At 51.6% G+C, this 16,844-nt stretch overlaps 1 protein-coding gene across 1 annotated transcript in view; it reads left to right on the forward strand.

Moving 5' to 3' along the window:
- NTF3 (neurotrophin 3) overlaps positions 1-16,133 on the forward strand; it is a 66,972-nt gene extending 50,839 nt beyond the window's left edge. The window contains exon 2 of the mRNA XM_036252563.1: positions 15,028-16,133. Coding sequence (XP_036108456.1) covers positions 15,028-15,822 — 795 coding nt within the window. The 3' untranslated portion in view covers positions 15,823-16,133. The remainder of the gene's footprint in view (positions 1-15,027) is intronic.
- Positions 16,134-16,844: the final 711 nt, after the last annotated feature.

Raw genomic sequence — 16,844 nt, forward strand, 5'->3', positions numbered from 1 at the left:
TGCCCTGCTATAAAAGCACACACTAAGCAAATAATGTGGCCAGCTCGGTGGGAGCACTGCTCAATTAGCCCCAGTGCTTAAAGGAGGGTCTCCCACAGCTGTCGTGGCGGCGGGTGGGCTGGAGCAAAGGCAAGCCCCCTGGGCACTCAGGAGGCAAACCTGCAGGAATCCTAAGTGGGACTTGACCTGGGGGTGGGGAGAAAGCGCAGGGTGCTTCAGGCTGAACCAAACCCTTGCTTCCTGAAGAGAGGGTCCGAGAGGTGCTTGGTGGCTGTTCTAGGGAGAGGCAGGGTAGGGAGACCACGGAGGAGGTGACCAGAAAAGTGAGTGCAGACGTTTTGTGCAGAGTGACCGACATATGGAACGTGTTATCCAGAAGGGTTACAGGCTGGAGGAGCTCCTAGAGCTTTTCAGGGGTGGGATGGGGGAGGGGGAAGGCTTAGAAACTCAAGGAGGTTTCTAAACAAAAGGAATTTGAGAAGGGTTGGAGAAATAATGAGAAATGCAAACTTGACCCAGAGTTTCTCTTTCTATTTCTCGGGCTTCTCCCCTGCCTGTCCTTACATGTTTCCAATTCACAAGGACCCGAGAAGGCCACTGGAGCCCTGTGCCTTACTCTGTAAGTTAGCAGAGCTGATGGGGTGTGTGGGGGGGCAAGTAGGACCCCCAGAGCCATCTCTCACTGTTCTGTGTCCAAGGGGACCAGAGAGAGAGCATCCAGCCCCGAGCCTTGTTTAGACTGCCTGTGGGTAGGCAGACAGCGAGCCCTGGCCCGATCTTAGGATGATTTTACTCTGACTCCTTCACTCTGTAGAAGAGCAGACTGATGCTTGGCAGGAGGAAAAAATAGGCTTGTCCAAGGTCTCACGGTGACTGAATGGGAAAGCTGAGAGGAGCGCCTAACCTTGGGGTCCCTCTGAACTCTTGGGTTTTCTCCCCTTCTCAACATCCCTCTCCCAGTATACAATAGACACACATATCACACATACACACTCAAGGGCACACAGACATACACACACACTCGCACACGCTGGCTGGTCTGCTTCCCAGCAGCAGGTGTGTAGGTTGGAATTCCCCCTCTCCCCCACCTTTGATGCAGTGCTGCTGGGCATTGTCCAAACGCCCTTGGGACAAGGTACAAATGACCTGCACAATTGTGGCCTATTTCGTGGGCCTCTGCATCAGGGCCAGGAGCTCTTTCTGAAACTGAATATTCATGCCTTCACGTTATCTCATAGTACAAGGACTGTGGCTACCTCTGTGTCTGCAGCACCAGCCTGTTCATTGCCCGGGCGGGGGGGGGGGGGGGGGGTCAGCTAAGGAAAGGATTTGGCTAGCTGTGGGACAGTGGCAGGGTGGGCAGTTTCTAACAGGAAGCGAAGTGCAGACACCCTCTGGAGCTAGGTAGTAGTGGCTTGGTAGGCGCAGTCTCTCTTGCTGCCCTGTTTTTCCCTAGCCGGGCAGCAGAGCCACCTGTCCAGCAGCCTCTGACTCAGCCACAACCCCCATTCCAGAAAGCCGTCTGCCTGTGTCTCTCGGCCTCCTTCTCCCCACCCCACCCCTCTGTCTCTCCCACACGCTCACACACTCACTCTGAGTGGAGGGTGGCTTCGCACCTCTGGTTGTCACTTTGCAGTCAGACCTCAGGGATGGCAGCACCTCAGCTAGAGCATGCTTCAGGTGACCGTCCTGTTCTTGAGGGTTCCAGCCTCAAGCACTCGGTAGTCCGCAGCTGTTATCCTGGAGAGCTATTTTACATGCGCCATCCGGGAACTGACCCAGACCCTCTAGGCAAGTTTAATTACATGTCACTAAAAGATGACACCTCTGGTCCTCTGTAGTTTTCCCAGCTCTGAGTGTTTGTTAATCTTCTGTAAGCCATCCCCCAATGTAGTGATGTAAAACGACAGCCATTTGTATTGTTTGTCATGATGTTGCACGTTGGGGATTCTGATAGAGCTGGATTGGGGCATCCTTCAGCGCCAGGTGGCATCGACAGAGGTTGGCTGGTGGTATCTGGGTGGCCAGGTCATCTGGGCCAGCTTCACTCTCGAGGCTGGCCCGGGCACAGCTGGACGGAAGACCACTGAGGGGACTGCTCCGGCACAGTGGCCTCGGGACTGTCAGATGACTCACATGACAGCTCAGGACTCCCACGGACAGGAAGAAGCTGCATGGCCTCTTATGGCCTTGCCTTATTCCTTCCACAACACTGTAGTAAGAGCAGCACCAAGCCGCCCACACCCAGGGGAGAGCACTCGGACACCACCTCTGGTTGGGAAGAGAGTTAAAAATCGGCAGCTGTGTTTTAAATTTGCAACATGCTTGTGCCCAGTGTCTGGCCCCATGTACTTTCTGGCTAGACCCTATTGGAGAGGGATGGACTTACTCACTTCTGCTTTCTGATATATCAAGAGAGACTGTTGATGCTGAAGCTTCCTCTCTCAAGCTTCTAGGAGCATCGCCCTAGGCCAGTGTCCTGTGTCTGCTGTCCGGCTCCTCCTCCTGAGAGAACATGCAGCCATGCTCGGTGCCTCATCCCTGGAGGCCTCCTGGCAGCTGGCTCTTCAGAAACAGTAACATCTCAAAGATAACGGAGAGCACTGGTCTTGAGGATGTTTCCGAACAGGGAGACCAAAGGGACAGAAAAGCCAGCAAGTTGGAAGTGAAGCCAGCCAGAGGGTTGCAGGATGAGAGGTGGAAAGGAAAACGCACAAAGTCCCCAAGCCCTTGAGGAATGTGGATGTCACTAGGTGATGGCAGTGACGCTACACAAATATTTGTAAGAGGAGGACAAAAGGATGCTGCCTCCGTGCACTACCTCTTGGGCCGGATGCGGCTGCCGGGGCCCCAGCCCTCTCACAGTGTAGTGTTAAATATGCCATGTTGGTCAGGCTCATGTGGGACCCCTAACCATCCCCGAGAAAGCCCTGCTGGCAGTTGAGCCCTATGGGCAGATTTCTATCCTTGTGTTCTTGAATATCTGTTCTGTGTTGGTTCTAGGTAAGCAACCCAGGGCTGGTCCTCTGGGGAGCTGAGTTCAAGTTCTGGCTCTTCCGCTGATTTATTGTTTCATTTTGGGCAAGTCACTTTCTCATCATGAATTTCTTATTATGTGAGAGCCCCAGTAGATTAGGGTGCTATTACCTGGCTCCATAGCTTCCAAGGGGCACAGAGAAACAGGGAGGACCAGAAAAGGAGACCAGTAATGAGGGTCGTGTGGACTAGTGAAGAAATGACTCGGGGTTGGCAGAGGGTAACAGAAGCAGAAAGTACTATGGCCAGAAAGAACCTCTGAAACTCTTGAGTTCACGAATTCTCCGTCTGGGACCTGAGGGTCTCTGGGCTGTGCTTTAGGAAGTCTGTGAGCTGCCTTGAAATCACTCTGCAATTTTTTCCTTTATGTGCACATGTATGTTTTTAGGGGAAAGGCTTTTTAGCTTTTATGACACTCTAAAAAGGGTCAACGATTCCAAAATGGCTAAGAACAACGGCTTTAGTCCACCAGCGTTGTGTTAGGTGATTCTTAACCAGAAGGGATAGGCCACTCCAGGTGGTGTTTGGAAAAGTACAAGTACTTTTTTTTACATTGTTGCCATGACTGGGGACACAATGGTTATTAAGTAGGTGGGGGCTTGGGCCTCATGTGTGAGGGACAGAACTGAACAATGAAGAACTGTCCTTCTCAAAATAACAGCAGCAGCCCCATGGAGAAATTCTGTTCGGACGGAGACCCCCAGCCCCGCCAGGGTTCTCCCACGGCCACAAAGCTGGTGAGTAGCAGACCTGGGTTTTGTTCCCAAATCAGAGCAGGGGATGTGCCAAGTGAGTCCACGTTACTTCATTTCTCCTTGTCAACTGCAAATACACTAAAACGGATGAAAACCAAAGACTCAGAAATCCGTCTCACCTTCAGAATTCCAGCAATTTCCACAAAGAGTCCTGGGTTATTGGTCTTCTTTACCATCAAATAAGGAGATCGGAAAGGCATCGTTTCCACTTGGGGAACATAGATAAATGAGCCCGTGTCGCAGAAATATGCCGATCAGCTGCTATGAATCGGAGGTGCCGGCCTCAGACCGTGAAATGTCCTCAGTGTTTCAGAGGGTGCATGTGGGATGTCTCTTTCTCTAGAAAAAGAAAGAACCATTAATATACCAGCAGGGTGCTCACTGCCTGGTCCACTGCAAGCCGGTGGCAGGTGCTGTAGACTCTCTGGAATGAATCGGGAGGTGTTACGCAGTACTGCTTAGAAGTTCTGTGGGGTCGCACTCACAGGGGGTTGCGTCCTGGCTCTGCCTGTCAGTTCGTGTGTGATCTCGGGCAAAGTGCCTTAATCTCTTGAGCCTCAGTTTCCTCAGCTGCAAAGTGGGGATAATAATTGTGTCGGTAAGGATTAACAGAGATAATCCATGCGAAGTGTCCTTAACGTCCCTGGCATAGGACGGGGCTCAGTAAATGCTCACTGTTAGTACTAACGATTACTATGACTGTGTCTGTGGTTAAAGATGGCTTTGGGCTCGGGGTATTGGTGACAAAATTGCTTTCAGAGGATAAGCTTTGGGTTGGTTTTTAGTCGTGCCCAGCTGCCCAGAGTCAGTAGACTGTTTGGGATCGGAGTTATAACATTTATGAAGTGCCTCCCCCCCACTCCAGATTTGGCGGGAGATGGATTTTCTTCCCGTGTGCACATCTCAGCGTAGCTTCACCGACGGGAGCTCAGGAAGTCACCACATGGCCACCTCTCTTGTTCAGGTGGATGGTGGCAGCCAGGGTGAACAGAGAGGGAGGAAGCCTTGCCCTCGGACTCCAGATGTGGCCGTTTCCTGGACAGGGGAGTCAGACCAAAGACAGCCACAGACCATTGCCGGTCCCGCCCCCTCCTGAAGGGAAGTTGGCTGTGGGGCCAGGAGCAGGCATGAGGGGGAGACGCAGACCTGATCGTCAAGCCGAGGAGAGAGGCTGCCATCTGACCACACTTACTGTGGCCAAGTCCTCACGGGGCCAAACCACTATGGTCTGGGTTGACCCGGCCTTGCTGTCTGCTCTCTGGCTGATGCAGTCAAAGGTCTGGATGCTGCCAAGCCAGCTGTGGTCGGGGTTTGGAAGAGGCATCCAGAGTGTGAAGGGAAGACATGCTGTGGGGTTTCCCTTAGCTTCCAGCTCTCAAGATGAAGCCAACTTCTTTATTCTGCCATTTTGAGACTCACTCTTGGCTGGGTAGACAAGAATGACACTTTATTGTCATTATTTATTTTAATTATTAAAGATCAGCCTGGCCAGTGTGGCTCAGTGGTTGCGCATCGACCCATGCACCAAGAGGTCACCAATTCGATTCCCGATCAGGACACACGCCCAGACCCCCAGAGGGGGCATGCAGGAGGCAGCCTATCGATGTTCTCTCTCAGATGTTCTGTCTCTCACTCCTCCCTTCCTCTCTCTCTAAAATCAATAAAGAAAGAAAAAGAAAAGGATCGGTTTCCAGCAGCCCTCCCTGTAAAGACATTAACTTACAGCTCGGTCGCAGTTTGCAGGTGAGGCAAATGCTTGACCCGTGAACCAACGCAAACGTGAGGCGGAAAGTGAAACAGAAAGGTCGACGTGGGGCAGTTATTCTCTGATGCTCGGTGGACCCTGTCCTGTGTGTGTGACTAAAGCAACCTTCCCTTGTGTGTTTTTACACGTGGAAAATAGAGTTCACCCGGATGCAAAGAAGTAAAACTGAAATAAAAATGTCTCAGAATATTAAATAATACGATAATATGGGAACGGCCTAACCATAACCCATCCTCGTCTTGGGGCGCTGTGCTGTGTGTGTGTGTGGTGTGCGTGCGCACAGGCCCACGCAGGCACACCTTTGTGCACAGTGGTGGATGAGTATTAGTGCCCAGAACAAAGAAAACGAAATTTACTAGATACATGCCCTTATGGCCAGGAGCTGGATCGACACATATTTTCTCTGCAGATCCTTCCTTGTCCACCCTCTGGCCCTGAAATGAGTGCGTAGTACGGAAGGATAAAGTGAGTCTGGGGTCCCTGGGGCTGTCAGCATACCAAGCTCCTTTCAGATCTCGTTGCCAAGAGAGGACCACGCCAGAGGGTTCCTGAGCCCGAGAAGCGACTGCACTGCCCTCCTCCTGAGCTGCTGCGCATGTTGTTTTGACATGTGCTGTACCCTCCATCTCTCGGCCTGGGGCCCGAGGAGGGGCGCTCCGAACAGAGCGGAGCACACTCGTGGCCCTCACCCTCCATCTCGGGGCGTGGAGCTCGTTTTGTGAGCATAGGTTCCGTGTCCACTCCAGGGTCTCTAGTCCTCACTTTCGGGCTCTAAGAGGAGCCAGTTTAGAAACTCCTTTCTGAGAGAGGTGAGTCAGCCTCCCGAGGTTCCCTGTTCTGTTTCATGCTGGAATACGCGTTTTCTGTGGACTGTCCTGTTTCCACTGGGGAGCCAGCATCTCGTGCACACGGAGGGCCTGGGCCTTGACGGATCTGGGGCCAAGTGTGTTCGTCAGTTGCAGAACCCCGGGTTCAGTCTGTTTGAACAGAGGCACTATGTAGAGAGAGGGGTTTTTAAAGAACAGACTAGGAATCTGTCTCCTCCTCTGCCCTGTTGTACTGACTCTGTAGGTGCAGACCTGCCCGGGGGGCCGGGGGTTCTCAAATGAGGTCTCACCGAAAACAACACAGGGAAGGTGGCTCTGCCTTGTCCAGGTCACCCATCACTTTTGGTTTGAGGAATTTAGGGCTTGCACGACGTATCTTCTGGTGGCAGTCACTGACTTGCTCTCTGGTCTTGGCTGCATTTGGGGCTTTCTCTAAAGCTCAATTTATGTGTTTTGTGGAGGCTTCCTAAGACAGGGAATGAGCTGGTTGCCACGCTCCACAGGTGTGCTGAGAGGGAGTGAAGTGGGTTTTCGAAAAGAACGTCGAGCTGTCGGGGAACCCACACAGCCCCATTCATGGGAGTTCATGTCTCGTTTACTCCATGTAATAATTTCAAGTCATTCCTTCCCTTCATCCCTTTACAGGCCTTTCCCTCCCTTGTTGGTTTTGGATTCATCTGGCCCCCAGTGAGTTAACCTATGTGTTTCCAGTTTGAATGTCATCAGGCTGTTTCCAGGTTGCCAGCCCCCTGGTGCTGGGGAGTAATTGGTCTGTCCTCGCGGTGTTTGTAGCACCTTCCCTTTGAGCGTCATCTGTGCATTTTAATTAATCTGCTGCTTTTCCCTCTCTCCTGCTTCGGATCATTAATAAAGAGATTAACCAAAACCAGACCAACCCCCAGAAGAGGCTCCACCAGGACCTGTCTCTCCCCACCCCCCGCCTGGTCATGGGTCAGAACGTCTTCACGTGGCCCCGCTGACTCATTTTTAGGCCTCAGGACCTGTGTTCAGAACAAAGCCAATTCGAATTAATTTTGCAATTAAGATATGGGGAACAAGCTTAGCCGGTCTTTTTATATGGCCTTAGTTTAATATTTCCACCACATTCCTTTCTTTTTTGTCATTCTGCTTTAAATCTATCGTTTTCCCACCTCTCTCTCTTTCCATTCCCTGAACAAGATGTTGGGGTTATCTGGCAGGATGTGGTCGTTTGAGCCCTTCGCATTAGTCAGAGGCCATGTCATAGCTGCAGAAATTCTCCAAAGAATTTGGCCCTTCTGGAGACAGCTGGACGGTGTCCTGGTTCACCCCAGCCAGGGGATGCTTTGGCCTCCAGAGGATAGGGCTGCCCCAGGAATCATGGCATCTCTTGAATTTGCATGTTAAGAACTTGGCAAATTTAAAAGTGCTTCCACGTTTGATCTCATGCCTCCTCCCTGAGGAAAGCTGGAGTCTTTATGTCTTCCTTGTAAGTCACCCTGATGTTCAGCACTGGTGCCAAACCCAGAGCTAGAGAAGGTCCAGCCAGTGCTCTGTCCACTGCAACACATGGCCTCTGCAAGGATGGGCGGCCTGCAGAGGGACGAGCTTGGGACAGCATCAGGGACAGGTGGCCTACAGAGGGTAGAACCTGGGACAGCATCAGGACAGGCAGCCTGCAGAGGGACGAACCTGGGACAGCATCAGGACAGGCAGCCAGCAGAGGGACAAACCTGGGACAGCATCAGGACAGGCAGCCAGCAGAGGGACAAACCTGGGACAGCATCAGGGATGGGCGGCCTGCAGAGGGACAAACCTGGGACAGCTCAGGGACGGGCAGCCTGCAGAGGGACAAACCTGGGACAGCTCAGGGACGGGCAGCCTGCAGAGGGACAGACCTGGGACAGCATCAGGACGGGTGGCCTGCAGAGGGTAGAACCTGGGACAGCATCAGGGTTGGGCAGCCTGCAGAGGGACAAACCTGGGACAGCATCAGGACAGGCAGCCTGCAGAGGGACAGACCTGGGACAGCATCAGGACAGGCAGCCTGCAGAGGGGCAGACCTGGGACAGCATCAGGACAGGCAGCCTGCAGAGGGACAAACCTGGGACAGCATCAGGACAGGCAGCCTGCAGAGGGGCAGACCTGGGACAGCATCAGGACAGGCGGCCTGCAGAGGGACAGACCTGGGACAGCATCAGGGATGGACGGCCTGCAGAGGGACAAACCTGGAACAGCATCAGGACGGGTGGCCTACAGAGGGTAGAACCTGGGACAGCATCAGGGATGGACGGCCTGCAGAGGGACGAGCCTGGGACAGCATCGGAGATAGGTGACCTGCAGAGGGACGAGCCTGGGACAGCATCGGGGATAGGTGACCTGCAGAGGGACGAGCCTGGGACAGCATCGGAGATAGGTGACCTGCAGAGGGACAAACCAGGCCCAGGAGGGACAGGAATAACTGAAGTTTGTTCATTGATTTCATGGGGAGGAAGAAACCAGAGTGGTGGCCTCAAATCTCTGGAAACCCCACTTAGTGCTGAGGCTTCTTGGGGAGCTTAACCTGCTGGTGGCAGCTGTCCTGGCTGCAGGCTTGGAACTTGAGCTTCCTCTGGATATAAACTGTGTGGAATGTTTGCGAGCAGGGACAGAGACAGCCCAGAGCAGTCGTTCAGAGCATCAACTCCAGAGCCAGACTGTGATCCGACCGTGGCTCTGCTGCTTATTAGGTACTTTATTAAGCCATCTTGTGCCTCAGTTTCCCCATCTGAAATTGGAAATGTAAGTGCCGCCCTCAGAGGAGTTGCTATCCAGATTAAAGATTGAATGTGTGTCCGCACATGGGACGTAGCATTTCTGTTTCTGATGCTCCCGCTCTGACCAGGCTAAACATTTACCCTGTCCGCATGCAGTAAGCGAGGTCCCTGGACGTGGTCGGGGGAGCTGGAGTGTTGGGAGAGGGGACCCGGCACTCGGTGGGTACAGGCCCAGAGCTGGTGCTTGCTGTGGGCTCGGGTCCTGCACCACTCCTCAGCCCAGCTTCCTTTTCCATTTCATCTGCTTCCTGAATCCCAAACCTCTCTGTGTGTATTGTAAATGGAGCCAAAAAGGAGGAATCAGAAATTGCTCTCTTTTGAGTATTTTGAGGGATGGTGAAACCTTGTAGGAATGTTGCTCCGGGGACCGAGAAAACACCATATGTGGGAAAGCATTGCTAAGTGAAGAAAACAGCACATGCAAGTTGGTCAGGATCTTGGAAAGCACCGAGCAGGGAAATGGCACTGGGGAGAGTGTAGGAAGGGGTTTACTGAGGTCTTTAACAGGTCTTTTTCCAATTATAGCCAAGAAGAGCCTAGGGACCATGGCCTACTTCAGAGCCAGGGCCTGTATTTTCTTTGGGAGAAGAAGGCAGAGTTGATTGGCTTCCAAACCAGACTTGGCAGAAGTCCATGCAGATCGCGGGCCAGGGAGCTGTGTCTCGGGTAGATCTTGAGCGTAGTGGGCGCTCATTCATTAAAGACCAGCCCTGTGCGAGGCATCGGGCGCGTGTGGGTGAAGACGATATGGCTGCAGCATCAAAGAGGAGGCACGCTGACAGTGATAACACAGTAGGCTAAGTGTTTGTAAACCACAGCAAACACCAGAGAAGGAGCATAGACGTCTCCCTAAACCCCAACTTCACTGACATGCCTTGCCCGGGCCACACGGGCACTGCCTTCCCTTTATCACAGCCCCGTCCAGGCATCTGGTCCTCGGGTGCTTTGTGTGAGCGCTTGGGGGGCAGACACCCAGCATCGCTGCGGCTGCCGGTGACTCAGGTTTGGTTTAAGTCGTGTTTCCAGTGCATCACTCTGTGCCGTTCCTGTGCAAAGCGCTCTCGTACAGATTTCATTTCTTACCTCTCCCAAAAACCTCGGTCAGGCACAGACGCATGGTTTTTGTTGAGCTGAAGAACCGAGTGTCACCTGTCGCTCTCTGCTGGTATGTAGCAGCCTGACCTTAGACCACTCCATTCACCACCACGCCAGGCCTCAGTTTCCTTATTTGTAAGAATGAGGAGGTTATCTGGGGTCATCTCTGGCTCCCAGCATTGTGTTTTGGTGAGTTCTCTGACCAACATGCCTGGGCTTGCTCTGTACGGGAAAAGCTAAAAACAGATGATCAAGTGGAGCCCCCAGGAAGCCTGCCAACAGCTCAGGACCACCCCCGGCCTGCAGGGGACCGTTCCCCCCGCTGATTACCGGGCATCATGGCAAGGTTTGGGACTGGGTGGTAATAACAGTGCGGATCCAGAAATGGTGGGACCTCTCATTTGAACCAGCAGATATCCATTCCCAGCTACTTCAAAAATACAGAACGGTGTGCTGTTGTTTGAACTTCGACCCTCAGGGCGAAGAGTCACAAATACAATAATCCTATATTACCCTGAGTTTCAGAAACTGAAATAGCTAATGCAAGTGCAAACCCGAGTTAACTCGTGCGCGGTCCGCAACGTTTGGGCAGGAAAACACGAGCTAACTCGTGAGCGGTCAAAACTGTGTTAACCTTCTTCATCTGTCCCACCCCACCCCCACCCAGAGGTGCCTGATTTCTGTGTGCTGAGTTCGTGTCGGGACTTCAGAAGGGGGGAGGGCTGTCTACAGGAGTCAGGAGACCTGCCTTCTAACCCACCAAATGCCTTGGTTCCCAGAGGCAGTGTACGCCGAGGTGGGGTGACAGGAAAGCCCACCAGGTACAAGCAGTAGTATTGTCTGTAGAGAATTTAAAACAATACTAAAATCAATAAAAGTCAGTCTGCTTTTTATGCTCACCATGCTTGGGCAATTCACAGCAGTATCAGTGATAAAATATTTCTCCCTAACAACCTGACCTCTCCCACTGCTCCATTCTGTTCCCTCCGTCCTGGGTCGCCGCTGGACCTTTTCCTTTCCACAACCCCGGTTCTCTCTGCCAGGTTACACCGAGGCATCGCTGCCGTCCACCACTCTGAACATGACACCCTGCCGGGCAGTACTCCCGGGCTTCGCCCACCCCTCTCGACCAAACATGGATTTCCACTCTTCCCTTCCAACAGCTTCCCCGAGATGGAACATCTTAGCTCCTCTCGCCAAGGCTGGCTTCATGGGGGTGCAACCAGTGCCGTGGCCCAGGGTCCCGCACCCAGAAAGGGGACCCCATTGAACCCCGGGTTCCATGCTCGATGGTTGCTATCTTGAAATTCGTAAGAATTTTCTCTCTGAATATATGCTTTCTAAGAGAAGTGCAGCGGGACCATGGAGCAGGCACCTGGAGACTGCACGTTGGCTCAACCACGGGCACACCTTCTGCAGGCACCCTGCCTCTAAGCAATTTTTGCACGAGGCTCTGCACATTATATAGCAGGTTCTGCCTTCAGCCCCCCTCACTTCAGGGTGATTCACTGCACCCTGACATCCACGGCCACCTCGCATGCACTGTGGTGTGGACACTGGGGAGAGGCACAGACACAAGCAGGAAAGAAGAGGCTCCTGGCCTCAGCGAAGAGAGAGTCTAGTGTGAGTGAGCCATGGAGTGCCATGAAGGATGCCACGCATGCCACCACTGCCCTTTGGAAAACATGCTGCAGGAAGTGCAAAGGAAGTGGCAGTTGCTGCTGCTGGGAGCCCCCTAGAAAAGTTAGTTTTTGAACCAGCTGATGAAGAATGGGTAAAATTTCAACAGGAGGGGCAATAAGCATGTGCAAGGTGAGGAACAGCATGTGCACATGGGCCATAAGGCATATTCAAGTACCTTTTGAACAGTGGATGGGGCTAGGGCACTGGGTATAGGAGCTCACTTATAATATGATGAAAAGGGAGATTGGACCTGGAGTGCAAAGACCCCTCTGTCTTTCCCTTGTGGCTCCTCTCTTCTTTCAACTGCGGCTCAGGGTTCCTCGGCTATAAAATGAAGGGATTGGATTAAATGCTCTTCTCCTTCTAATACTCTTTTGTTCTGTGTGGAGGCCACCAGCCATTAAGATGCATCCCCAGTTCATTGACATCATCCATTATTTCTTCCATCAGCTCACTCCTGCAATGATCTTGCTAATCTATACATTGACTCTACGTTGATTCTACCCGAGATCTCTCCCCCACTAACCATACTTGATTTATTTCCTTATGAGCAAATATTCTGTGTATTCTGAGTTTATGGTGGCTGGGTTTGGGGGGGGGGGATTTAATATTTTTTAAAAAATATATTCAGTTTCAAATTATTTTATTGCAGCTGTATTCTGTTTGGGAGTGGGGAGGTGGGGAAAGAGGGTATAATTCTAGTGGTATGTTTGATATACTTCTTGTGTTTTTCAAGTTTCATTTTGTTGGTCCTGGAAGATTGAAGGAAATGTCCCTTACATGCAGAGGGAGAGGGAGAGGAGTTATTTCATGGGAACCATGTCCTCAGGATAATACGATTCCTAGGGCAAACTCTAGGGTTGCGCTAGACTCCTTTGCTCAGCTTTTACCTTGAGGGAGTCCGTTGTCCAGAAAGCGGTTCCCATGGAAAGAAGATGCTCCCCTTATCAGAGAGACAGGCCAGGAGCCAGGAGGCGGAAATTGGAACAGAGTGCCTGCAACACTGCGGGCCTTTGGGGACAGGGGAGCAGTTCTTGCGACAGAACGGGAAAGAGGCTGCGTCTGTGAGTCCTGGGAACAAGTTCACATGGGCAGGCTCCACACGGGTTCTGGGGAAGCAGGGCGGCTTTTCTGTTTCTCACACCACCTTTGTGTATTTCCATTCTGTTGCCCCTGGATTTAGTCAAGGCTTCCTGAAAACACCAAAGGCGAACTAAGGGAAGGTTTTTTTGTTTTTGTTTTTTCCTATGCTTAGACACAGTTTTAAAGGGGAACCAGTGTGGCCCTGGGGGCCGGAGACGTGGTAACAATGGTAATTAAAGAATGGATACCTCCCAGCGCACGGTGCGAATCACAGGGTACAGGTTGGGATTACTCGAGCAGCCACCCTGAGAGTCTCCTTCCAGGGCCAAGCTTTGGAAAATCTGTGCTTTGCTCTAGCGAGCGAGAGAGAGCAGCGAGGATGGTATCTTGAGATTAGCCGACTAATCCCACAAGGACCCAGAGGAAACCATGTGCAGGTTCTGCCGCGGCAACAGCATGAATGTTTTATGGGTTAAAATGCCATTTAAACAAGGACATAGCAGAATCAGACATATAACCACTAAAAGAAACATTTGGTAATGAAAACTTTAATAAGCCAAATAAGCAAAATTAATCAGCACGGAATCTTGCTCTTCAGGGCAAGTCTGGTTCATTAATTTCAGCTGGTGGTTACTGCCCGTTCATCTTCTCTGCTGTCTTGTGAAGATGGTCTCTGGGGAGCAGATGGGTGTCCTAGGGAAGCATGCTCATTGGAGAGCTTGGCAGAGCACCCTGAAACTCAGGGCCTTTACCAGGGTGGGTAGTGGCCCCACATGTTCATTGACCAGGAGAATAACTCCACCAGGAGTGGCCCAGCCAGAGATGAGCCCATCTCTGATGCCGCAATAGAAGCAACCAACCCAAACCCCAGCCAGGGGACATTCTTTGGAGAGACCCCAGGGGCTGCAGTTGGGGGACAGTAGAACTCTGTCTCTCTCTCTCTCTCTTTTTTTTTTTTTTTGGTTAATCCTCACCCGAGGATTGATTTCTTTCTTCCTTCCTTTCTTTCTTCCTTTCTTCCTTCCTTCCTTCCTTCCTTCCTTCCTTCCTTCCTTCCTTCCTTCCTTCCTTCCTTCCTTTCTTTCTCTCTCTCTCTCTCTTTCTTTCTTTCTTTTTTTAGAGAGGGGGGGGGGGAACATCTATGTGATAGAGACATATAGATTGGTTGCTTCCTGCACCCGGGGCTCAAACCTGCAACCTAGATACAAGCCCTTGACCAAGAATTGAACCTGCGACCCTTTGGTCTTCAGGCTGACGATCTAACCGCTGAGCCAAACTGGCCAGGGTGAGCTCTATTTCTTGAGATATTTGCAAGGCTGCCACTGCCAATAAAAGCCTGTAAATATGTATTTATAATTTTCAGGTTCAACTTCTTCATAATTTGCCAAGGTAGGGTTGGCTATGGTCTTTTCAGGCTCACGCGATGTTTAAAGAAGAGGCAGGAATCATCCATACCCACCAGGAGGCTGCAGGCAGCATAGGCATCAGCTGCAAGTGCCGTGGGTGCTGTCTGTCTGTCTGTCTGTCTAGGAAAGAGCAGAGGCCAAAGGGCTGGAGTGCAGTTTGTGGCCTGGGTCCCAGGAAGTTACCTAACCCTTGAAAACTGTAATTCTCTCTGCTAACGTTTTGGTTTATTTTGTTTAAAAACTATGCATTGCCTTCTCCCTCATGCTTGTACAGCATGTGCACCTGCGGGTGCACACACATACGCACACACGCACACACGTCTCTTTCCCCATCACACAGCCACAGTGCTAGAAGACTTGAGCTGAAGGCACTTGGAAGTCTAGGAGAGAAAGGTGCTTTAGCTTCCCAGGGGTGGGGACAGAGACGGAGGAGCTCTGTCTCTGGACGAGATTTTGTTGGCTCACCTGGAATGACAACACCCTGCTTTCTTACCCACGCAGGGACACTCGGCTTCAGGTCGCCGGTCCCACAGTGACATCAGCTACCTCAGCCTGCTAGTAACACCTGTGTTTCCTTTTCAGATCTTACAGGTGAACAAGGTGATGTCCATCTTGTTTTATGTGATATTTCTCGCTTATCTCCGTGGCATCCAAGGTAACAACATGGATCAAAGGAGTTTGCCAGAAGACTCGCTCAATTCCCTGATTATTAAGCTGATCCAGGCAGATATTTTGAAAAACAAGCTTTCCAAGCAGATGGTGGACGTTAAGGAAAACTACCAGAGCACGCTGCCCAAAGCAGAGGCCCCCCGGGAGCCGGAGCGGGGCGAGCCCACCAAGGCGGTGTTTCAGCCCATGATTGCCATGGACACGGAACTGCTGAGGCAACAGAGACGCTACAGCTCCCCCCGGGTCCTGCTGAGTGACAGCACCCCCTTGGAGCCCCCTCCCTTGTACCTCATGGAGGATTACGTGGGCAACCCCGTGGTGGCCAACAGAACATCACGGCGGAAGAGGTACGCAGAGCACAAGAGTCACCGTGGGGAATACTCTGTGTGTGACAGCGAGAGCCTGTGGGTGACCGACAAGTCATCGGCCATCGACATTCGGGGACACCAGGTCACGGTGCTGGGGGAGATCAAAACCGGCAACTCCCCGGTCAAACAATACTTTTATGAGACGAGATGTAAAGAAGCCAGGCCTGTCAAAAACGGTTGCAGGGGGATTGACGATAAACACTGGAACTCGCAGTGCAAAACGTCCCAAACCTATGTCCGAGCACTGACGTCAGAAAACAATAAACTCGTGGGCTGGCGATGGATACGGATAGACACCTCCTGTGTGTGTGCCTTGTCGAGAAAAATCGGAAGAACATAAATTGGCATCTCTCCCCATATATAAATTATTACTTTAAATTATATGATATGCATGTAGCATATAAATGTTTATATTGTTTTTATATATTATAAGTTGACCTTTATTTATTAAACTTCAGCCACCCTACAGTATATAAGCTTTTTTCTCAATAAAATCCGTGTGCTTGCCTTCCCTCGGGCCTCTCCCATCTGTTAAACCTTATTTTGTGACCCCGCTCTCGGGAGCTCTGTAAAATCTGTGTACGCCAGTATTTTGCATTCAGTATTGTCAAGGCCATGACTGTCTAAGTTTTAGTAAACGTGTTAAAATCAGATGATGTCAGAGTTGTGTATAGACACAGTGATATTCCCCTCCTGGTATACTCCATGTTTGATCGATCAATTAAAAGAACTGTGATCACCTCCGTTGAGAGGATCCCCGCTAGCTCCGAGCCCCACGCTGAGTCCGGGCAGCAAGCGCGCTGGCCAGCCTCGCCCTCCTCCCTCCACGGTCGGCGTGGCCACTCGGGAGCGTGACCTGCCGCAGCGCGATGGTCTCCGAACAGGAACAGTGAACCTAGCAATTTTCGTTTTGGAAGTTTCTTTTCAGCACATTTGTTGTTTGGGGTTGTATAAGGGTTGGATTTTTTTTCTTTTTCTTTTTTGGCTTTGGCATTTGTTTTGCTTTTATAAGTGGTTTTCATCCTTTAGACACATAGGAACAATTTTTTAACTCTATGTAACAGAATCATTGTATGGTTACCCAGAAGTGAACGGAAACGGCCGTGAATAATCACACAGAAGAGAGTGGACTCATCAGAGACCCTCTGGCACGCAGCGTCCCCTCCTCTGGCAGCATCTCCTGGAGCTGTAGGGGGAATGAGAACATGCTCCCACTGCGAGGTCAGGCCTGGGTTCAAATTCCAGCTCCTCCCCTGTGACTTGGGGCAAGGATTGGAAGTCTCCCTGCGCCGTGTCTCTCAGGATCGGGAAGCCAGTAGGGGTTCTGCCTACCTCACAGGGCTGTCATGGGGATTCAGCTAA

The sequence above is a fragment of the Molossus molossus genome, unplaced genomic scaffold (assembly GCF_014108415.1).
Source record: "Molossus molossus isolate mMolMol1 unplaced genomic scaffold, mMolMol1.p scaffold_m16_p_10, whole genome shotgun sequence".
In the NCBI taxonomy this organism is placed as follows: domain Eukaryota; kingdom Metazoa; phylum Chordata; class Mammalia; order Chiroptera; family Molossidae; genus Molossus; species Molossus molossus.